We start from the raw sequence: 19,219 nt of genomic DNA, 5'->3' as shown, positions 1-19,219 counted from the left end.
GGAGTTTGAAATTATTGATAAATAAATATTTTTCAACGACTTTTTTGATTTTTAATTAAATAATTGAATGTGAGCAATTTAAAAGGACAACGTAGTTGAATTGAGCTATTGAAAATCTATCGATTAGTATTTTTTTATTACAAATATCATTATTTTGTAGGCTGGGGTGGGGTAGGTAATATCCATGTAATATCACTGTTTCACAAATCTAACATTTGTGATTTGTATACTCTGCCCAACTAAAATGACATGAGTATGACTACCAGTATATCACAAAGTAACTAATTACTATGCTATGCTCTGTGCATTAAGCAAAGAACTGTTCCTGTATGCTTATATTACTCTTTGACAGCGTTGCAAAAGCTACCGATTTATCGGTAGATCTACCGATATACCGATCTAGCAGTGCTATCTACCGAATTTTTGAATTTTCAACTAATGTAAAATAATTTTATAAAAAAAAGGTAAATTAATATTCTTAATACGGTAACACTAAAAGAAAACGGTAACACAAAATCAATGAACGGGGACTTCCCGAAATTCTTCCCACCACGTTGAATATGACCGTTCAAATCCGCGGTGTGTTAAAACAAATTGTACTACGGCCATTCTCCGATTAGCAAATTTTTCGTGTCCGGGCTTGTTTAAACCGTAATATCATCATATTCAATCATACACTTTTTTATATATTAAAGATAGCATCCGTACCTAGCTGTAAAAAAAATATTGGCTTCTGTTTTAAGTAATTAAGACTAAATTAATTTAACTTTTGTTCAAAAAACCTCTGTTCTCTAATTACCGTGGCGTGTCCGCACACCAACTTAATCTTAAAACTTGCTTGTAATTTTTGTAGCGTATAGATTTACTTTGATCCATTCAACGTTTTAAACGATATTAAGCAGCGTCTATCGCATAACAAAATATCAACTCAATAGAACAAGTCTACAAATAATTATTATGAAGTAATCGTATGTCCAATGGAAACTTCTAATTACCGTAACATCTGCTGTTCTCGAGTGCACATCCCTAAATAAAAGTATTTGGCACATCACTACCGTACGCATCGCGTCTCCTCAGTGTGTACCGAGGTCCATCAGCAGTTGTATGACTCTCATGTTAGTGTACCGCCAATGAAGCACGTGAGTATATAATTACCGTAGCCTTGGTTAAAAACTTTTCTAATTACCGTTGTTCTTATTTTAATACTAGATTTTCAAGATAGACCCAAGTTGATCATGTAAATGGAGACACTACTTTGGCCTCCGTACGTTGTAATAAGCTAGAATTTGTATACTGTGTCGCTTTTAAACATTTTTATGAAAATTTATCGTTTTCTAATTACCGTATACTAATTACCATATGTTTATAATTACCGTTGTATGAAAAAGTAATACTTGTTTACCGCGGTTTTCGTAAATTATTATTATTATTGTCCGAAAATATGTCTATATTATATGCTGACCATTCATCAAATTATTTAATTTATAAGATAGGAAAACCTAAAAAGACCAAAGAGGAAGTTAAAGAAAATAGAAGGCTTGCCGCGCGACAATGCCGAGAACGAATTAAAAATGCCCCTTTTTGTATTAGCAATCAAAAAAAAAATAAAGGAGAAAGAAGGGTACAATAAAAAAAAATAAAAAAATACTGCCTATCTGCGAAATGTCACCAAAAGCCGGAAGAAAACTCAAAAAAGAAGTAGAGAAAATTTCAGAGCATACTATAAAAGACAAAAGGAAAAGGGAAAATTGAAAACAATCGAGGAAGAAGTGACCTTAGATGCTTGATGCTTCGTGCTTGATAACAATATAAAATATCGTCTTGAAACTTTGTCACACCACATCTCAATGATTTATCATACTCGCTGCGCTAAAAAGTACACTAAAAGAGTACAAAATTGTCCCGAAAATCCCAAATAAAAAAAAGAAGATAATCAGCAAGACCAAATTTTTCTGCAGTCGACTTCTTTTGAAAAAGAATTAGTTTCCTTGAAAAAGACACCAAATTTTAAACCTTCTTTAACCACATCAACGCCGCGTCCATCTAGTGCTCTGTCATCATCTTCTACTGAAAGTATGTTATTTTATTATTAATCAATAATGAGCATTTGACCGAAAATAAAGATACAAGTGTGAATATTACGGAACGAGCGTCTTCCTTGTGTTCAACACCAACTTCACTATCTTCAAAGATAACTGTCGAGAAACCGATACGTAAAAAATCCCACTCTTATCGTTATTTAGAAGGCATGTATAGAAAACAAATAAAGAAATGTCATATTTGAGACCAAACAATAGAGCTAAGAAGAGCAAAAGAAAAGTACAGGAAGCAAGCATTAAGACTGAAATATAAAACACGCTACATCCAAAACCAAAACAAAGTCATGATAAAGAAATAGAACCAAAGTATTTACATAATAATAATATAGGGACTACTGTAGAGAAAACTAAACAAGACGTCCAAATTTTTGTAGAGCAAGATGAGATCAGTCGCATTTGTCCTGGCAAGAGAGAATATATTTCAAGAAAAACGTTGCGTGAACTCATGTGTCTTGTCTTGTCTTGCCCATAGTCACCACGCGCTGGGCAGGCGGGTTGGAGACCGCAGGGCTGGCTTTGTTGCACCTAAGACGCTGCTGCCCGTCTTCGGCCTGTATATTTCAAAACCAGTAGTTGGATGATTATCCCGCCATCGGTCGGCACTTTCAAGTTCCAGGGTGGTAGTGGAACTGTGTAATCCTTAAGGGGCCTACTCAAAGCACTGTCTGCAGGGCCCTGCTTGCAGTGCCACTGCCGATCGTATTGTATGTATGCATGCAGGGCCGATATTTTAATTGTTCACCCTGTCGCAGGGCCGCAGTGTCGTTCTGCCAGCCCGACACACGATCTCCCCACTCCGTAAACTGCAATCAGGGACATGTGTAGCTCGGTCGGGCCGATTTAGACCACCATTTTGTTTACGTCGGTACATTGCGACGTTTGTCTATTCTATTTGACCTAGGGTTTGTCTTGTCAGTGGTTGTCATTTAGCAATTAATCAGTTAGTTGGTGGTTAGTTGGTTTGGTTTTATTATATTATTTGTTTGGCTCTGTTTTCTTCAAGAAAAATGAGCCAGCGAGAAAAAGACGTGTGGAGGGACGTAATCTAATTGTATAGGGATTTGCCATGTCTTTGGAAAACTAACCACGATCATTATCATAACAAAGATATGCGGTCGCAGGCTATGTCGCTTTTACATGAAAAATATAAAACTTTTTTACACCAGTGCTTCCTTTTTTTCTTTTGAACGCTACAAGTACTCAATACAGTCAAACCCAATGCTATTTTTTGGTGTTTGAATAATGTAGGAGCCATTTATAAAAACTGACGAATTTAGGCAAGGACAAAGAGAACACAAGTGAACACGACAACGTATGCCGCGTAAATGATTTGCAGTGCTTTGTGGAGCAACATCCTCTGCGGCAGTAACTGCAAGCAGGCCCTGCAGGCAGTGCTTTGAGTAGGCCCCTTTAGTCGCCTCTTACGATACTCACGGGTAGAGAGGGAGTGGCTATATTCTCACCGCCGTAACCACACAGCATATTTTCTAATTACCGTTACATTAAATATAAAAATTTTCTAATTACCATACCCATAAATTTTTTAAGTCTCATTATCTAGAAAACCACAATTAACTGTTACATGCCAAAATAATTATTGAATTCGTATTTTTGATTTGTTTCATATTTTAATGTGTTAAAGTCAAATCAGTGAAAAATAAAAAACGTCACGGTAATTAGGCAAAGAACGCTGAATTGGAGAATGACCGACTAACACGTCTTATAGCAGAGTTCTGCTCGCATATATCAAAGGGCATGTTAATATTACATACTCAGATAATTAAGGAAAACCTGTTATTAGGTTACTATAAGATTGTAGAGTGAGTGTGTGAGTGAGAGGAGTGATATGTTTAGTATAAAAGGCTGTTGGTTTTGGAAACAAAATAATTAAATAAAATTAATAAATTACTTCTTTTTGTCTCCATTGTATGGACTACTTCTATAATTAATGTTTCTTAGTGATAAAACGTATTGCTTTTGAGTACTTTTTTTCTGTAATGTAAAATAATTATAATTATAAATGGAACAAAAATTTGCACGCCGTTTAAGGTAGATTATATGAGACATTGTAACTAATAACACCTTATGTATTAACTATATTCATGCAAATAAAGAATTTGATTTAATTTAACGGAACAAATTCAAATAAATGAACGCATTATTGACTTAAAATACTTTTGTTTACTCCGAGTAAAAATCTACCGATTTCTACCGATTTTTCGGAGCCAAATATACCGATTTTTTATTTTACACTTTTGCAACACTGCTCTTTGAACTGGACTGAACCTAAAGTTGTTATCAAATAGTTTGTTATTTATTCATTCATGTTAATTCCATATTACACGTATTGATTTTAATAGCTTAAAGGTCTCATAGTTATTAAATAATTATATAAATAGTATATATCACATAACTACTATGAAACAAATTGTATTCAATAAAACATCAGTGCAACAACAATATATATATTTTTGGTTAGTTAAAAGAAATTTATGTAAAAGAAATAAACATAGAAACAAATACTATGGAATCTGAAGAAAGTTTTAAATCTAAATTAGTTAATTGTCTAACAAAACAAATTAGCGAAATTGAAGTTTTGACTTCCATCTATGATGAAGCTATTATCCTGACTGATACCAAAGCACTTGAAAAAGTAAAAGAATTCGTCGAAAATAATACTTTATACACTCCTAACCATTTAGATTTTACAGTAAATCTCTTAGTAGATGGTCTAAAACTAGAAATATCTATTAACTTACCAAGCCTCTACCCAGAAGAGGAACCAGATATGTATATAAGATGTAATCAGTTAAATAGACAACAAGAAACAGCTCTTAACTCAGATCTAACGAATTATATAAAAGATAATTATCTAGGTGAAGAGTGTTTGTATACTGCTATCTCATGGGTTCAAGAAAACATTGAAAAATATAAAAATAAAATTGAGGATGTAAAAACTACTGCAACTGCTGAAAACAATAGTGCGTGTGATTTTTCAAGACTATGGGTTTATTCACATCATATTTATAACAAAAAGAAGAGGGAAGATATAGTGAAAATGGCAAAAGAAAATAACTTAACAGGATTTTGCTTAATGGGAAAGCCTGGTGTTATTTGTGTTGAAGGAATCGGGTGTGATTGCCAGGAATGGTGGAAGATCATAAAGTCTATGAATTGGAAAAAAATTGTTATAAGGAAAACAGAGAATTTTAAATTATCTGAAAGAAATACTGTTCAGAAATTTAAAAACTTTCAGGAAATATATCATGATATGAGCAGCTTCTCAAAATATTTGGATTCCTTTGGTTTATCTGATATTTTTAATGAATTATTTGGCTTACATAACACCTAGCATTGTTAAAATATAAAATGAACCTAAATCTGAATGTGTGTGAATTATATTTATAGAAAATGATTAATTATTTTTAATAATATAAAATAATTTACTTAAGAGGGCTATTACAATTTTTCTTGGATTTGAGCGTTTGACTTGAGCTTTGATGTGTATTGTGGTTTAGGTATAGTCACAAAATAAGAAAAAAAATATGACCAAGAAAGTTTGATTCGTATTCTTGAGAGTGTATTGGCTATTATATACAATATAGGTAGATTTTTTTATCGGAGGTTAAATTTTTGTTATTTCTGACTTTACCTTAATTCCGGTGCTGCCTTAGAATACCTTTTCATAAGAGAGTATTAAACGAATCCCATGCGATCGACAAAGATCCAGTCTGTAATATCCCATTGCGGGGCATAGACCTCTTTTTCCATGTAGGAGATGGATGCCACTGCAGGTTGGCGGATATGTTCCCTATAATGAGTAACGATCACCATCAGGTATCATTATATTTATGATAACATATCAGAGGCATGGTGGGGAGAGCCACAAGGACAGACATCCAAACCGGAAAGCAATATTTGTACAAATACAAATATCCATCCCCAGCGGGGCATCGAAAAAGGAAACAGTCGATGTTGACTGATCTGATGTGACTATACACACAACAGCAGTTAATCCTATGCATTATGATGTAATTTGCATATCTAGTCAATTTAAAATTTTCACATACGACAACATGTCTGATAATAATCTCATTTGTAAAAGGGTAATTTTTAAGATAGCGAATTATTTTTAAGACCTTACATTATACTGGGTTTAGTTGGAAAGGAATTAAATTTATTCCAATCATCAGTAAATGCATCTGGTTTTTTTTTGTCAAACTATTATAAATTTGGAGATGACTTGGATACTTTTAATTTTTATTTTAAGTTTTATCACAAATTTCATTAAAATAATATAACTAATAAAATATAAAAATAAAGAGGAACAGTAAATAAAAATATTTGATATTGAAGTGCATTAAAAAATGCTTTACATATCAAGAAATAGTAGCATATTTAATTATTGACCAGTTAATAAAAGTTTCGTACATAATAATATCCATGACAAGTTTGATATTTACTTGTATGTGACATAGTAGAAAAGTAAAATAATTTTCAATTCAAAACGAATCGATGAAGTTCGCCATTTCGTCAGTAATTGTGTTTGCTTACAAACTGAAAAAAAAAAAAAACTTATATTTTATCGACAAGTAATTTCAGGGTAGTCGATACATATTGTTACGTGTTAGGGTTCGAAGGATTTGAAGAGAAAGACCTGCTGACTCTTTTCAAGACTTTATTCACAAGCACTAGGTCCAACACAAAGCACTAGGTTCAAACACTAAGCACTAACAATGTCCTAAGTCGTAGCCAATGTCGTAGGTTTCGCTGGTACCACTCTTGATCACTAGTTTTCACCCTTGAAGTCGCCTCGATGATCGCTCAAACTGAACTGAACTTTTTTTTCGAATTGTGGAGTGCTGTTGGCCCTAGCGGCCTTTACAGCGTCACCGGTGAGAAGGGCCGGGCACTTAGGCAAGCTGGCCGCGAAGGAAGAATGGGAGCCCTCTGGGAGGGCTCGGGGGGGAAAAACGCCCGCCCTAAGGGTGTCTCCTAGCGAGATCGCACCTCGGCTTAGAGCGTCGTCGGAGTGGATGAACTCGCTTGCCTCGCTGCGGCTATTTATATCGGCCGAGACGAGGCCTAGACCATTCTGGAAAGTTCGCGCATGTACCCGGTTTTCGAGACTATACTTCTATATAGTTCCACAGTAGTTCCTCTAACGCCATCTAGTATTGAGTAGAGAGTTTCATGCGGTCTCTGTCTTTGCGTGGTTTCAATGGTTGCCGCTAGATGGCGCTAGTTTCTTTGTGTGTCCTTAACAATATTTAATTAAATACGCCTCATTAGGGATAATTTAAAAAGCACTCGTTAGATCTCGACCAAATTTAAATGACTATATGACAAATAAAAGCTTTTGATTAAAAAAAAAGAATCATGAAAATGAGGTCTACCGTTTTTGGTCTGGGTGTTTGTGCAGTCCCTGTTGAAGTTACTCCTAGTAGGGAATGTATCCACCAACCTGCATTCGAGTATTGCGGTGTATTAAGCTCTGATCTTTCTGCTACATAGGGAGAGATGCCTATGCCCAGTAGGAGGATATTACACTCTTGAAAAGTCCCTAAATTTTAAAAACAAAACCTCCTAAACCTGAAATTGTAATTATTTAAAAATCAGTCAGATATTCTTTTTGTTGTTATTTTTCAAAGGGTTTTAAAATAGAAAAAAATTTTTCTTAACTTTTTAATTAATTCCTTCACTACTTAATATAAAACAAAGTCGCTTTCTCTGTCCCTATGTCCCTATGTATGCTTAAATCTTTAAAACTACGCAACGGATTTTGATGCGGTTTTTTTAAATAGATAGAGTGATTGAAGAGGAAGGTTTAAATGTATAATAACATCCATTAAATAGTGGAAAATACTGTTATTTTTGAGGTTTCTAATGTGATGTCGTAAATAATTACATTTTTTCCGCTTACATTGCAAACGCATCCTGAACCCTACGAGATTTATCAAAATAATGTACTAAGTATTGTACACATTGAAAAGGTCTACAGAAAACTCCGCTATGGTATATGTCTATCTCTTATGGATATCCCACAATAACATTTTTTTGTCATTTACTTTATAAGACAAATAATGGCTAATTTTCAAAGCGATTTTAACGAATACAGCATTAATCCTTATCTAATTAAATACCTTAAATACATTGTTAATTTAATATAGATCTATATGGCTCTTTACAGTCTTTACAGCATATGATTTAAATGAATATTTTCGAAGATTAATAATCGATAATCGATTAATGAAATTGCGGTACGTAGCGTTTGCGGCGGTTCTGGCCGGCTTTTACTCTAAAGTTAACGCGTGCAGGCATAGAGCAACACGGAGGGGAGTAGCCATTGCGTCTGCTACCGATACAAAACTTTCTGTCATTTTTTGCGGGGGGAAATTACACACATGCACACTTTATCTAATTCCCACACAAAAATAATCGTCTGTCACTACGAAACTCACACATACTAAATTAAAATCACACTTACATTTTTCACACACACATAGATACATTCTATGTCATTACAGTATAATGACACGCCGCAACTACGCTGAAAAGTTGCTAACAGCCGTGGTTGTAACAACTGTCGATATCCATTATCGATAAATTCAAGTACTCGGTTAGGGAAATAAGGTTTTTAAAATGATACAAAGGTAAGATGTTACTATAAAAATAGACTTAATTTATTATATACTACAAATCAAACATCTTCATGTAAAATAAACGATTATAAAGAGTAAAGATTTGATTGTTTGTTTGTTAGCATTGAATAGGCTCCGAAACTACTGGACCGATTCAAAAAATTATTTCACCGTTGAGAAGCTACACTATCCTTGAGCGACATAGGTTATACTATATTTTCAAAAATATTAGGGATCCTTACTAAAACTCCAATAATGTAACCCAAGGGATAAAAAAATAACCTAAAAAATTCCTTACATTGCGTACGCTGCAAAAACTAATGATAATAGAAATACATAATGTAGTAAGACTTTGTACAACACATCATTATCTACAATAATTGTATTTGCTCGCAAACGAAAACAAAACTGACTTCAATTACATCGACAAGTAATACAATATACATAATATATACGCGTTATCAAAGGTTACTCAAAAAGTTGTTTTCAGATCTCGATGAAATTTAAACGCGACCACATAATAAACATCAGCTTTCTATTAAATTAAAAATCATCAAAATCGGTCCACCCACTCAAAAGTTCTGAAGTAACATACATAAAAAATACAGTCGAATTGAGAACCTCCCCTTTTTGGAAGCCAGTTAAAAAGTGTCGCGACAGCCTATGTCTAACTATTATAATTATGTCACAATACGTTTGGTGCAACGTTGTTGTGCCAAACAATGCCAGTCTACAATAAACGATTTAAAGTTAACATACATTTTGAGGAGTTGATGATGTACACGGTGATGTCAACGAATCGGGAGTAGGGAGCGTAACACTAATGGCATCATAATATGATAGCTTGTCATCTGCCAGATTTAATGATTTGTTGATAACTCTGAAAGGATGGACATTGTTCATTTTCAAAGTTGATAAATCTAAGCTTCATTTCACTACAATGACTAAGGTGAACCATATCTTGATTACCTTGTACATGAGACAAAAAAAAAACTTACGGGACAAAAACAGTGTGGCGTTAGTGTTGGTTTGGTGCCCTCGACTAATCCTTGTATTGTTCGCCAAAACTTAAAAGTTAGTGGTATTGATATGATCTGAACAAATTACACTATTTTTTGTGGGTGTCCAAGTTAATCTGTTATTACCATTTTTTCCATGTATCCCTTAAATTTGAATTTTTAGAAAACCTGCCAAATTTTTATATAAAACATTATGGTGGAAGTTCACATTAAATAATTCTAGTAAAATGTATTAATACTCATAATACGTGTATTATATTTAATTTAATGCAATTTTATTATATAACTATGTTTATTAAAATAAGCTACCAATATAATATTTTAAATAAATCAAAATCTCAAAAATGTCTGTCTCCTCTTTTGCCTTTGCCATTTTTATCGATAACCATCTACAAACAAACCGGAAACAACACTATCGCTCGGCGACAGTGACTTCTCGGAAATAGACTCCGATCAGTCGCTCGACTGATCCGCATATTGTATGCGGGCGAGCGGCCTGTGTTGGTAAACAAATCGAGTCAACACGACCGATAATATTTGTAATTTTTAAGTTTAAAAAAGGTTTAAAAGAAGTATACAAGTAATAATGTGATTAAAAAATACTTACGTATGAAAGGTAACGCCATGTTTTAGTAAATTAGACGTGGCAGATCTTTTTTTACAGTAAAAAACAGAACAATTTGGCATTTTTTGAAGGACGTTGATTCAATCGCGCAACTAGATTTAGTCTAATGATCAGTGCGGCGGCAACTAGTTTTATTGTTTGCATATGGCCATTTGGCCTTATACCTTGACAGAGGGGAACGCCTGTACATGGCTACTCCCCTCCGTGTTGCTCTTTGCGTGCAGGCCACGGGCAGTAATCGATTCGATCGATTTTAATCATTTTTTCAGTGAATGACATAGGCTATAATTATATTTTATACCCGTGCGAAGCCGGAGCGGGTCGCTAGTAGCTAATAATTTGCCCTTACGTGTATCATTGGATAAACTGTTTCTAAATTTTGTTTTGATTAAATAAACTTCGCTGAATGCTCGTTCACAATCTGCACAGTAATGGGGAAAACATAACAAATTTAAAGCAAATTGAGCCAGTGTTTTATAATTATATATATATATATATATATATATATATATATATATATATATATATATATATATATATATATTAGCTTCGTTACAAAGCAAACAAATACAGCTCTTATATGATTATTCAAAGAGACTTATTCAAGTAAAAGATCTAGGCACGCGCTAGGTAGTTGGGGTAGTTCTCCTAAATTCATGCTTGCCGGTGGATGACGTTTTTTTAATTATGAAATGCTTCCAGGTAATGGGAATATAAAAATCGTACATTTTGTGTACGATCTTGGTCTAGCGATCGTACATGAGTAAAAATGCAAAAAAATCGTATGAGTACGATTAAAATCGTACATCTGGCAGCCCTGGGACTGGTCCACAAGTTTAAGGTCGCTGAACGTGCAAAAGAACGGGCTATGCTTGGGGTTTCTCACAAAAATAGGATGGAAATAAATAAATTAATTAATGATTGATTTGGAATAGACAACAATCAAACCAAAGATTATATAAAAACAATTCTGAAATCTTTCAAAAGCAATGTCAGTTTGTCAGTTAATGAATATGTCATGAATATGTTTTCAACATGATATAATAAATTAAATTTTAACCAGTATTTTAAAAATATAGCACAACTTTTTAATATATAGGGGAAGTTTTAATCTAAATAATCAGCAAAATGTTTCATTGTGGAATGCGGCAAATGGAAGAGAAGCATGTGGCAAACCAAGTTGATCTTATGGTTTGGAGTAATCGTCTTGATTTATTAGCCCTTAGCAATTTTAAAGGTGAAAATTAAGTTTTATGGTGCTTGGTTCATTAATGTCGAATATTATAATTATGCATGTAGGCTTGTACTATAATTTCTCTTTATTCACAGGAGAAGTTCAAGTACACAGGCTTCATTGGCAAAAAGTTTGGAATTTACCTCCTCCCAAAGATAATGTAGCAGTTGATGCAATGGCATGGAGGCCTGATGGCAAGGTGTTATAAATAAATTGTTTCGTTGATTATTGTCCTATCGTTTAGTACTTATAATTTATAACCCTAAGCCCTTAATTTTATCCTGGAATTTCTCCCCTAAAATACATACTACATACAGAATTCCAAAATTTAAAAAAAAATATTGTAATATTAATTATTTATAAATTATTACAAAATTGTAACTCCTAAGTTTCCGACTGCACAAAGTAAACGTCTCCTTTCTGGGTTGATTTGATTTGGTTTGATTCTTCACGGGCTATTCTCCGCAACTCAACGTCTCAGTGCGCCTGAGCTATCCTTTCTGGGTTATGGTATTTGCTTGTATAATAAAGTTCCACAAACCACAATTTTGGAATTGTCTCAACATTAAATTTAAAGTTTTTATTTAAAAAAAAATTAATAGATAAAGTGTATTATTTGGTGCAGGATTACATAGTTGATAAAGATCTTAGTTGATGAAGTCTTAGTGATGCTGTATTTCATGCAAGATATTACTAATTTTGTATATTTGTTATTACTTCGGAGTTTCTTGCCGATTCTTCTCTGCAGAATCTTCTACATTCTGAATTGATGGTAGCTTTACTTTTATAAAAATAATAATCCTTTTTAAAGTTTTAATTTGTAAAATGACGTTTTGAAAATGCTCATGCGGCCTATTTGAATAAAGTTGTTATTGATTTTGATTTTCATTTTATAAATTGTTTAATAAATGGTTTCTTTAAATGTTTACTTAATTTAATTTGCAATTAGAGTTCCTCTTGGAGATTTATTTCAGGGAAGAACCCTATTTAGATTTTTATTTACTATTCTTTTATGATTCTTTATCTTTGCATACTAGTATCACTTGATTCTGTTGTCTTCTATTGTTGTATTTGTTAATATAGGTGCTAAAACAAATAAAATGTTTGTGTTTTAGGCATTAGCTATTGGTTACAATTCTGGAACTGTTTGCATTATTGACATTGAAGACAAAGAAATTATTGACAAATATGATTTTGCTTACGAAATGTCTGAAGAGTTATATATGGCAAATAATTATGGAATTCCATGTATTACTTGGGCAGTGAAAGTAGGAAATTTAGAAAGTGCTACAGAATATAATGTGTATGTAGGTATCACATTAATATTACTAAAGTTGTAAATAATGTACTTGAAATTTTTAGTAATATCTAAAATATTATTTTATACAATTTACAGGATGACCCTTCAATATTTCTGCCAAATCCTCCTTCACCCAGTAGTTCATATAAAAATCAAGGTATTGAGGATAATGTAAAAAATACTTCTGACAATATAGATCAAAGTCAATTAAGTATGTTAATGATCGCATATGGCAGTGGAAACATTTACATGAGTGTGTTTGGTAGATATCCGTATGGAACCCTGCATTTTTCTCATATCACTAAAGATGATTATGGTGAATATAAAATACTCGATATGAATTTGTCAGATGACTTCAGTGTAATGCAAGTACTTTACTTAGACAAAACTACTAATCTTATAAGTTTGTCTCTTGTCAATACAAGTGTCTTATCAGCTTATGCTGAAGAACTATTTAGTGTTGCAACAAAACATGGTCAAATTGTAACATTATTGACACAACTGGACAGAACAATGATTTCAATAACAGAAGCTTGGGAGCATATATTGTTAGAGATGGATACAAAAATGGCATATTATGCATCGTCTGTACCAGAGGGTGGAGTTTCAGCGGATTTGTTAGAATTATTGATGTTGGGTAATTATCTATCTTCTATTATCTATATAAATAAAAATGAATGTTGCTAAGCGCATAACTCGAAAATGGCTCAACCAATTCAGCTAATTTATTTTTCGTATGTTCCTTAACAGCTAATTTATTTTTCATATGTTCCTTAAGACCCACGGAAAGTTTTGATACAAAAAAAATGCTTTTAACTTTTGATGGAACGAAGTTTGCCTGGGCAGCTAGTTTTTAAAATATATATAAAAATCTTGTGTCACAACTTTTGTCCGGGCTAATCTCCCAAACTGTGGGACCAATTTAATGAAATTTTGCAGATACGTTACTTTCTGCAATTTAAATAATAGACTATATTTTATTTTGATTAATAACTGCCATATTTTTATTGCAAAATTAAAAAAAAAATGGCAATACGAACTTTGCCATGTCACCTAGTGATAGTATAAATTTTATAAATCCTAACTTTCTGTATTAAAAAAAAATCAATTGTATATGAAAAACAAATATGCTAGCAATTTGTTAATGTATTTTTTAAAGTAATTAAAACTATTATCAATAGTTCATTTGTTTTTAAACTTGTATGATTTCATAAATTCAAAATTTTAGGAGTTCCATCTGATGAATTGGAAGTGTTTCTGCTTAAAGATTTAACAGCTAAAGGCTTAAAGAAATTTGGCAACTCCGTTGAGCTTAGTTATTCCACTATTCAAAAGTTAGTTTTAAGACAGCTCAATATAATTGGACAGAGCGTCACATATCACCTATCAGAATTAAGAGGTTTGACAAGAATTCCAGATAGATATAAGGTAACAATTCTTTGTATTTCCTACTATAAATGCTTCAAAATTTTATTATGTTCAAACTTGATAATTTATCAAAAGGTGAATGTTATATTTTATCAATAAAAATACAACATATTATGACATTTTTATTAATATAATATACAAAAATTTATTTATTTACCAGGTTTTGTGTTTGGAACAAAAAATGGTGACTGAAGCAATAAGAGCTTCATGTGCCTTTTTAAATAAGTGTCTGGAATTACAACAAGTTATTGATGTGTCAATGCGCAATTACAAAGCCTTTTTCAGGTGGCTTTTTGTTGTAATTGTCCGACTTTTAGATGAACAAACCTCCAGTGAAATTGTAAAAATAACACAGCAAGAACTTACTCATATTGCCGAGTTTTTGTATAACTTTGATAATGTCCATGAAGAAAATACTGATAGTCCAACAGAAAGACCTGTTAAATTTAACTTAGAAAGGTTGGGTCAATATTTAATAGATGAAGATTTAACAATTCTGCCAGATGATGAAGATAATCCATGGCACAAATTTTTAAGAGAGAATTCGTGTTTATTGAAGGAAAATGATACTATATTTTGTATGATGGACTTTAGGAAGTTTTCATTAGTACAACAGCAAAATCACTTGAAGATATCAGTCAGTAAAATATTTGATGTTAGGGTAAAAAATGTAGCCCAATACTTTTCTCCGGTGTATAACCTTAAATTATATGAATATCCAAATAAATTACCACAACAAAGTTTAAGGATTTCACAGTTTTTTGACACCAATGAGGAAAGATTTTTCATGGCTTTCACTGACAACGAGAATATGAGTGAAGGTATTAACTTTGTATCTGTCAATATCAAGGATAGAGTATGTACAGCCACAGCTTCTAAATTTTCCTTCTCATCATGTTTACTTCGAGAAAATCAAGACCATCCTGAACGAGATCTTACAATCCTTGATTTACAATTTTATTCATCAGAATATTTATCTGTGCTGGTCAAACATGAAAGTAAAGAGGATAGTACAATATTTATTCAGGTTCCAGTAAAATATATTTTAGACAATTCAATTGAGTTTAATATGAAATCAAAGTCATTAGTTTTTAACGAAAAAATTGTTAAGAAGAATATATCACCATTATTAGATTCTAATGTTTATAAAATTCTTGATAAAATGGATGGTTTTCGTATTGCTGTGTCTGGCGGTCGGAAAGTAGCTGTTGTTTTGTCAAACAGTCATAGGAAAGTTAGAGTGTTTGAAATGGAAATTAATGCAGATGATGATGATGATGAAACTCTCGACATAACACCTCTCTCACAAACAACAAATGCCAGTGAAAACCAAAGTACACCTGATAACCACAATGTCCAAGATGTCACCTTTTAATGTAATAAAGCAACTTATATTTAATATAAACTTTTATTTTATTTACAAAATTTAACAAAAATCCAAGAATCAACAACTAGTCCTTTAGTATTAAAAAGTAATTAGATCTTCAATTTTATATTAGTAATAAGAGTTATCTATTAAATTATTTATACATTACAAATATATCCATATAATCCACTAAAATTATTTTAATTATGAAAAACTTAATTTACTTTTCATTTCAATCTATCGAATATGAAATATGAGAAATCAAGCTACTTATTAACTGACACTTAAATTAAACTAGCACTTGGAGTTTTTATTTGAATATTTTCGAAGACAGAATTAAAATCCGTATCTAGGCCTTGATTATCTATACCGTACAAGAGATGCTCGGCGGACTGATTCCTGCTCGGACCTGGAGCGGGTGTAGGTGGACTGATTGCAGTAGTAGTGGTGGGGTTATAAATTTCATCGCCATCGTCTTCCTCATCATCTATTAAAGAAAAAATATTTTTTTCTATGAAGCATTTAGTTCACATATAACTGCATCAATTTATAAAAAAAAATTACGCACGCACGCATGCACTCATACACGCATACACCACACAATCACACAATAAGTTAAAAAAGCCTCGAAAGCCGGAAAGATTTATGTGAATTTGATCAACTGTAAGATACATTTGTACAAATATTTCTTTCTGGTTTGGATGTCTGTACTGGTGTGCCTGGCAGTGGGATATTACAGGCTGATTTGTGAAGATACTTGTAAAATGTTTAATTAAAAAATGCAAAATTATAACACATTTATAAAGAAGTTGCACATATCATGTAATAGACTTATTTATGCAAACTTATAAAATAACTTTATAAAAAAGATTTTGAAAATACTTAGGCATACAGTAGTTTAGTGCATGTTATGTTGTACTACTACTCATTATTTATGAAATTCTCATTTCTTTTTTAACATTTTTTTCAAGTGTTAATAGTGGTTGAAACTTTCAAATGACATTTATGTAAATCATAAATTATTATTTTTTTCTGCAAGCACTATAAAAGCCCAGAGGATGATGGTGTTTTGTCATCCAGACCTGACATATTCCTCTTATTAGACACATTAAACATATAATACTAGTAGAGCTCACTGTATTGTGGGAAACCAACATTCCTAGAGACCACACAACAAAATTGAATAAATAATAAGATCTAACAAGTGCATTTAACAGAAATGGCTATGTGGTTAATTTATACGAGGTAGAAGTAGGAGTGAGAGGTATACCAGCAAAATCTCTATAAACTTCTGAAAGACCTTGGCCTTTCGAGAAGTGCAGTAAGCTCTATTTTAGAATGAGTGTCTAAGGTTGCACTATTGGATTATCGGCGCTCTAACCACTGAGCTAACGAGTCACTAAGGTTGCACTAACAGGTTCCTACCAAATTTGGCTAGGCAGGTCGAGCAGTGAAGGTGAGCACTGATGCACATTTCAAAAGGGTCTCCTTAAACCTACACATAGGTGGCAAGTCATGCGAACTGCTTCGAGTTTCTTCCTCTGTCACACGATGGACCTAGCACTTGCATGGTGAATCCATGGAATGCTAAGAAGTTTATCTCTCTGACCTGTAAGCATCTGTATGCTTGGATATTGCATGTATTCTGTTTTTTTACCTGGCACAACTGTACGTCCTTCATATTTGTTTTTCCATTCACGGCTCAGTCTATAGTATATAACAGCACAGACAATCAGAACAAGTATAGAGATGATAATAGCGCCCAGTTTTATTCCATCAACTACTGAGAATGTTGAACCTTGAACTATCATCTCCACTTCTCCTACTGTAATACCAGCTCCGTCAAGCTTCTTTGAAAAGCATTTGTAATAGCCAGATTCAGTAGGTGTGACACTCTAAAAAAAGAATATATATTTTTATATAAGAATATATATTTTGTGCTTATATGTTAACTGTTTGTGCAAAATTTTTAATATTACATTTATTTTCACAATTAAATTTAGGGAGCGCAAAGACAGATTGTTAGAAAGTTCAAAATAGCTCTATGGTCTTAAAATTAAATTCTCTCAAAGTAAAATTACCTATAAATATACACAATTCAAACAAAATAATGGCAAACAAAACATATAGAGATTGATGATACATTTTTACTTACATTTATGTGCAATTTTCCAGATAAAACTTCATATTTATATTTCCTTTCATCAAAAGTAGTCTCAGGGCCGATTATTTGCAAAGGGTGGGAATCCATAAGCCAAAACATAAAATTATGATCATAATCATTACTATCACAGTTCAACACCACTGTTGATCCTGCGGGAACCTCAGTAACTACAGTACTTTTAATATCAGCAATATTTTCTGATAAAGATGGCATTTTCATAGTAAGATTTTTCCTTCTCTTGACTGTTCTGTTATATCACTACTGTTTCTAGTAAAGCCAATGGTTTGTCATGACTATGCAAACGCAGTGTTGATGTCAGTGGACAAGTGCCAAGTTTAAAATTATCTCACAGTCACATGTTCTCAGTAAATATTTATAATAATACTTTACAAATAAAAATAGTGTAGTTAAGTCAAAATGTCATTTTTTTCTCTTAATATCTACTACTCCTACTGGAAACTTTAATTAGATGCATAAATACTTCAACACAAATCACTGGCAGTAGCATCCAAATAGGAGTCATTACCACGTATATTGGTAAATTTAGTTTCGTATATTCCAATTTAATGCAGATGATAATTTGTGCAGCCATCTTTAGGCCTATAGCTGCTATGTACCAGATATTTTTATTAATTGATCCCCTAAATCTGTCGACACAGTTCCGGCAGTGAGATATCATGTGGAACAAAACGTATATTAATAAAATAATGTCATAAACCCACATAGGAATAAATACTATAAACCAGTTCCAATGGGTTCTGGATTCTAATCTTAAACATAACAGTATTAAGAATACTAAAAATATAAACCACGTAAACAAAGCCCTGTGCAGTATCGCCATTCTTCCATCTGAATAACTCTATCATAAAAAGTCGTAATCAGAAAGAAAAAAATTTATTCTTATGTTTTTTCTTAAAAGTTTTTCCTATTCCTGTATAAATCCCGTTTTTAATGGCTTTTAGTTAACGAAACCTACATGTGATTATATTTATGTACCATGACAAATTGTCAACAATTTGACAATACTCAATTTTTTATGTAGAAAAAGGCACAGATAATTACAGATGTTACATTGGCTACGTTCCACTTAAGGTCCGCAACGCTATTGATCACGACAGCTGAAATTGCCATTCCATTAACCACTAACGTAAAAACGCCGCGGGCGTTGCAGGTGAATTTTATAGCCCACCTATATTTTGTGGGCAAAGTAGGCGCGATGTGGTGGCGAACAGTGACGTCATATGACGTAGAGCGATCGCTCGCGACGACCACGGGCCTTAGGTGGAATGATAGAGAGGGTGTTACAACCTGTTACGCGGCACCTCCCGGTAGTCTTTTTAGAA

General features: G+C 32.8%; 4 protein-coding genes across 4 annotated transcripts; 2 read left to right on the top strand and 2 right to left on the bottom strand.

Moving 5' to 3' along the window:
- The first annotated feature begins 4,370 nt into the window (after positions 1–4,370).
- Positions 4,371–5,729, top strand: LOC123669879 (RWD domain-containing protein 2B). Its single transcript, XM_045603400.1, has one exon. It carries the CDS (start codon positions 4,624–4,626, stop codon positions 5,449–5,451), a length of 828 nt encoding a protein of 275 aa, XP_045459356.1. The 5' UTR covers positions 4,371–4,623; the 3' UTR covers positions 5,452–5,729.
- A 5,645-nt stretch (positions 5,730–11,374) lies between these two features.
- Positions 11,375–15,751, top strand: LOC123670180 (anaphase-promoting complex subunit 4). Its single transcript, XM_045603689.1, has 6 exons — positions 11,375–11,621; positions 11,714–11,817; positions 12,734–12,925; positions 13,015–13,555; positions 14,147–14,346; positions 14,507–15,751. The coding sequence occupies exons 1-6, from the start codon at positions 11,513–11,515 to the stop codon at positions 15,719–15,721; spliced, it is 2,361 nt and encodes a 786-aa protein (XP_045459645.1). The 5' UTR covers positions 11,375–11,512; the 3' UTR covers positions 15,722–15,751.
- Positions 15,741–18,188, bottom strand: LOC123670178. Its single transcript, XM_045603686.1, has 3 exons — positions 17,868–18,188; positions 17,370–17,607; positions 15,741–16,199 (listed from the first exon to the last, which is right to left on the bottom strand). The coding sequence occupies exons 1-3, from the start codon at positions 18,093–18,095 to the stop codon at positions 15,997–15,999; spliced, it is 669 nt and encodes a 222-aa protein (XP_045459642.1). The 5' UTR covers positions 18,096–18,188; the 3' UTR covers positions 15,741–15,996.
- On the bottom strand, positions 18,105–18,719 carry LOC123670179 (transmembrane protein 60). The gene has a single exon (XM_045603688.1). It carries the CDS (start codon positions 18,715–18,717, stop codon positions 18,310–18,312), a length of 408 nt encoding a protein of 135 aa, XP_045459644.1. The 5' UTR covers positions 18,718–18,719; the 3' UTR covers positions 18,105–18,309.
- Between the last annotated feature and the right edge of the window lie 500 nt (positions 18,720–19,219).

Source organism: Melitaea cinxia, chromosome 4, assembly GCF_905220565.1.
Source record: "Melitaea cinxia chromosome 4, ilMelCinx1.1, whole genome shotgun sequence".
Lineage (NCBI taxonomy): Eukaryota > Metazoa > Arthropoda > Insecta > Lepidoptera > Nymphalidae > Melitaea > Melitaea cinxia.
Note: the sequence above shows the minus strand (reverse complement) of the source record. Positions and strands in the feature narration are given on the sequence as shown.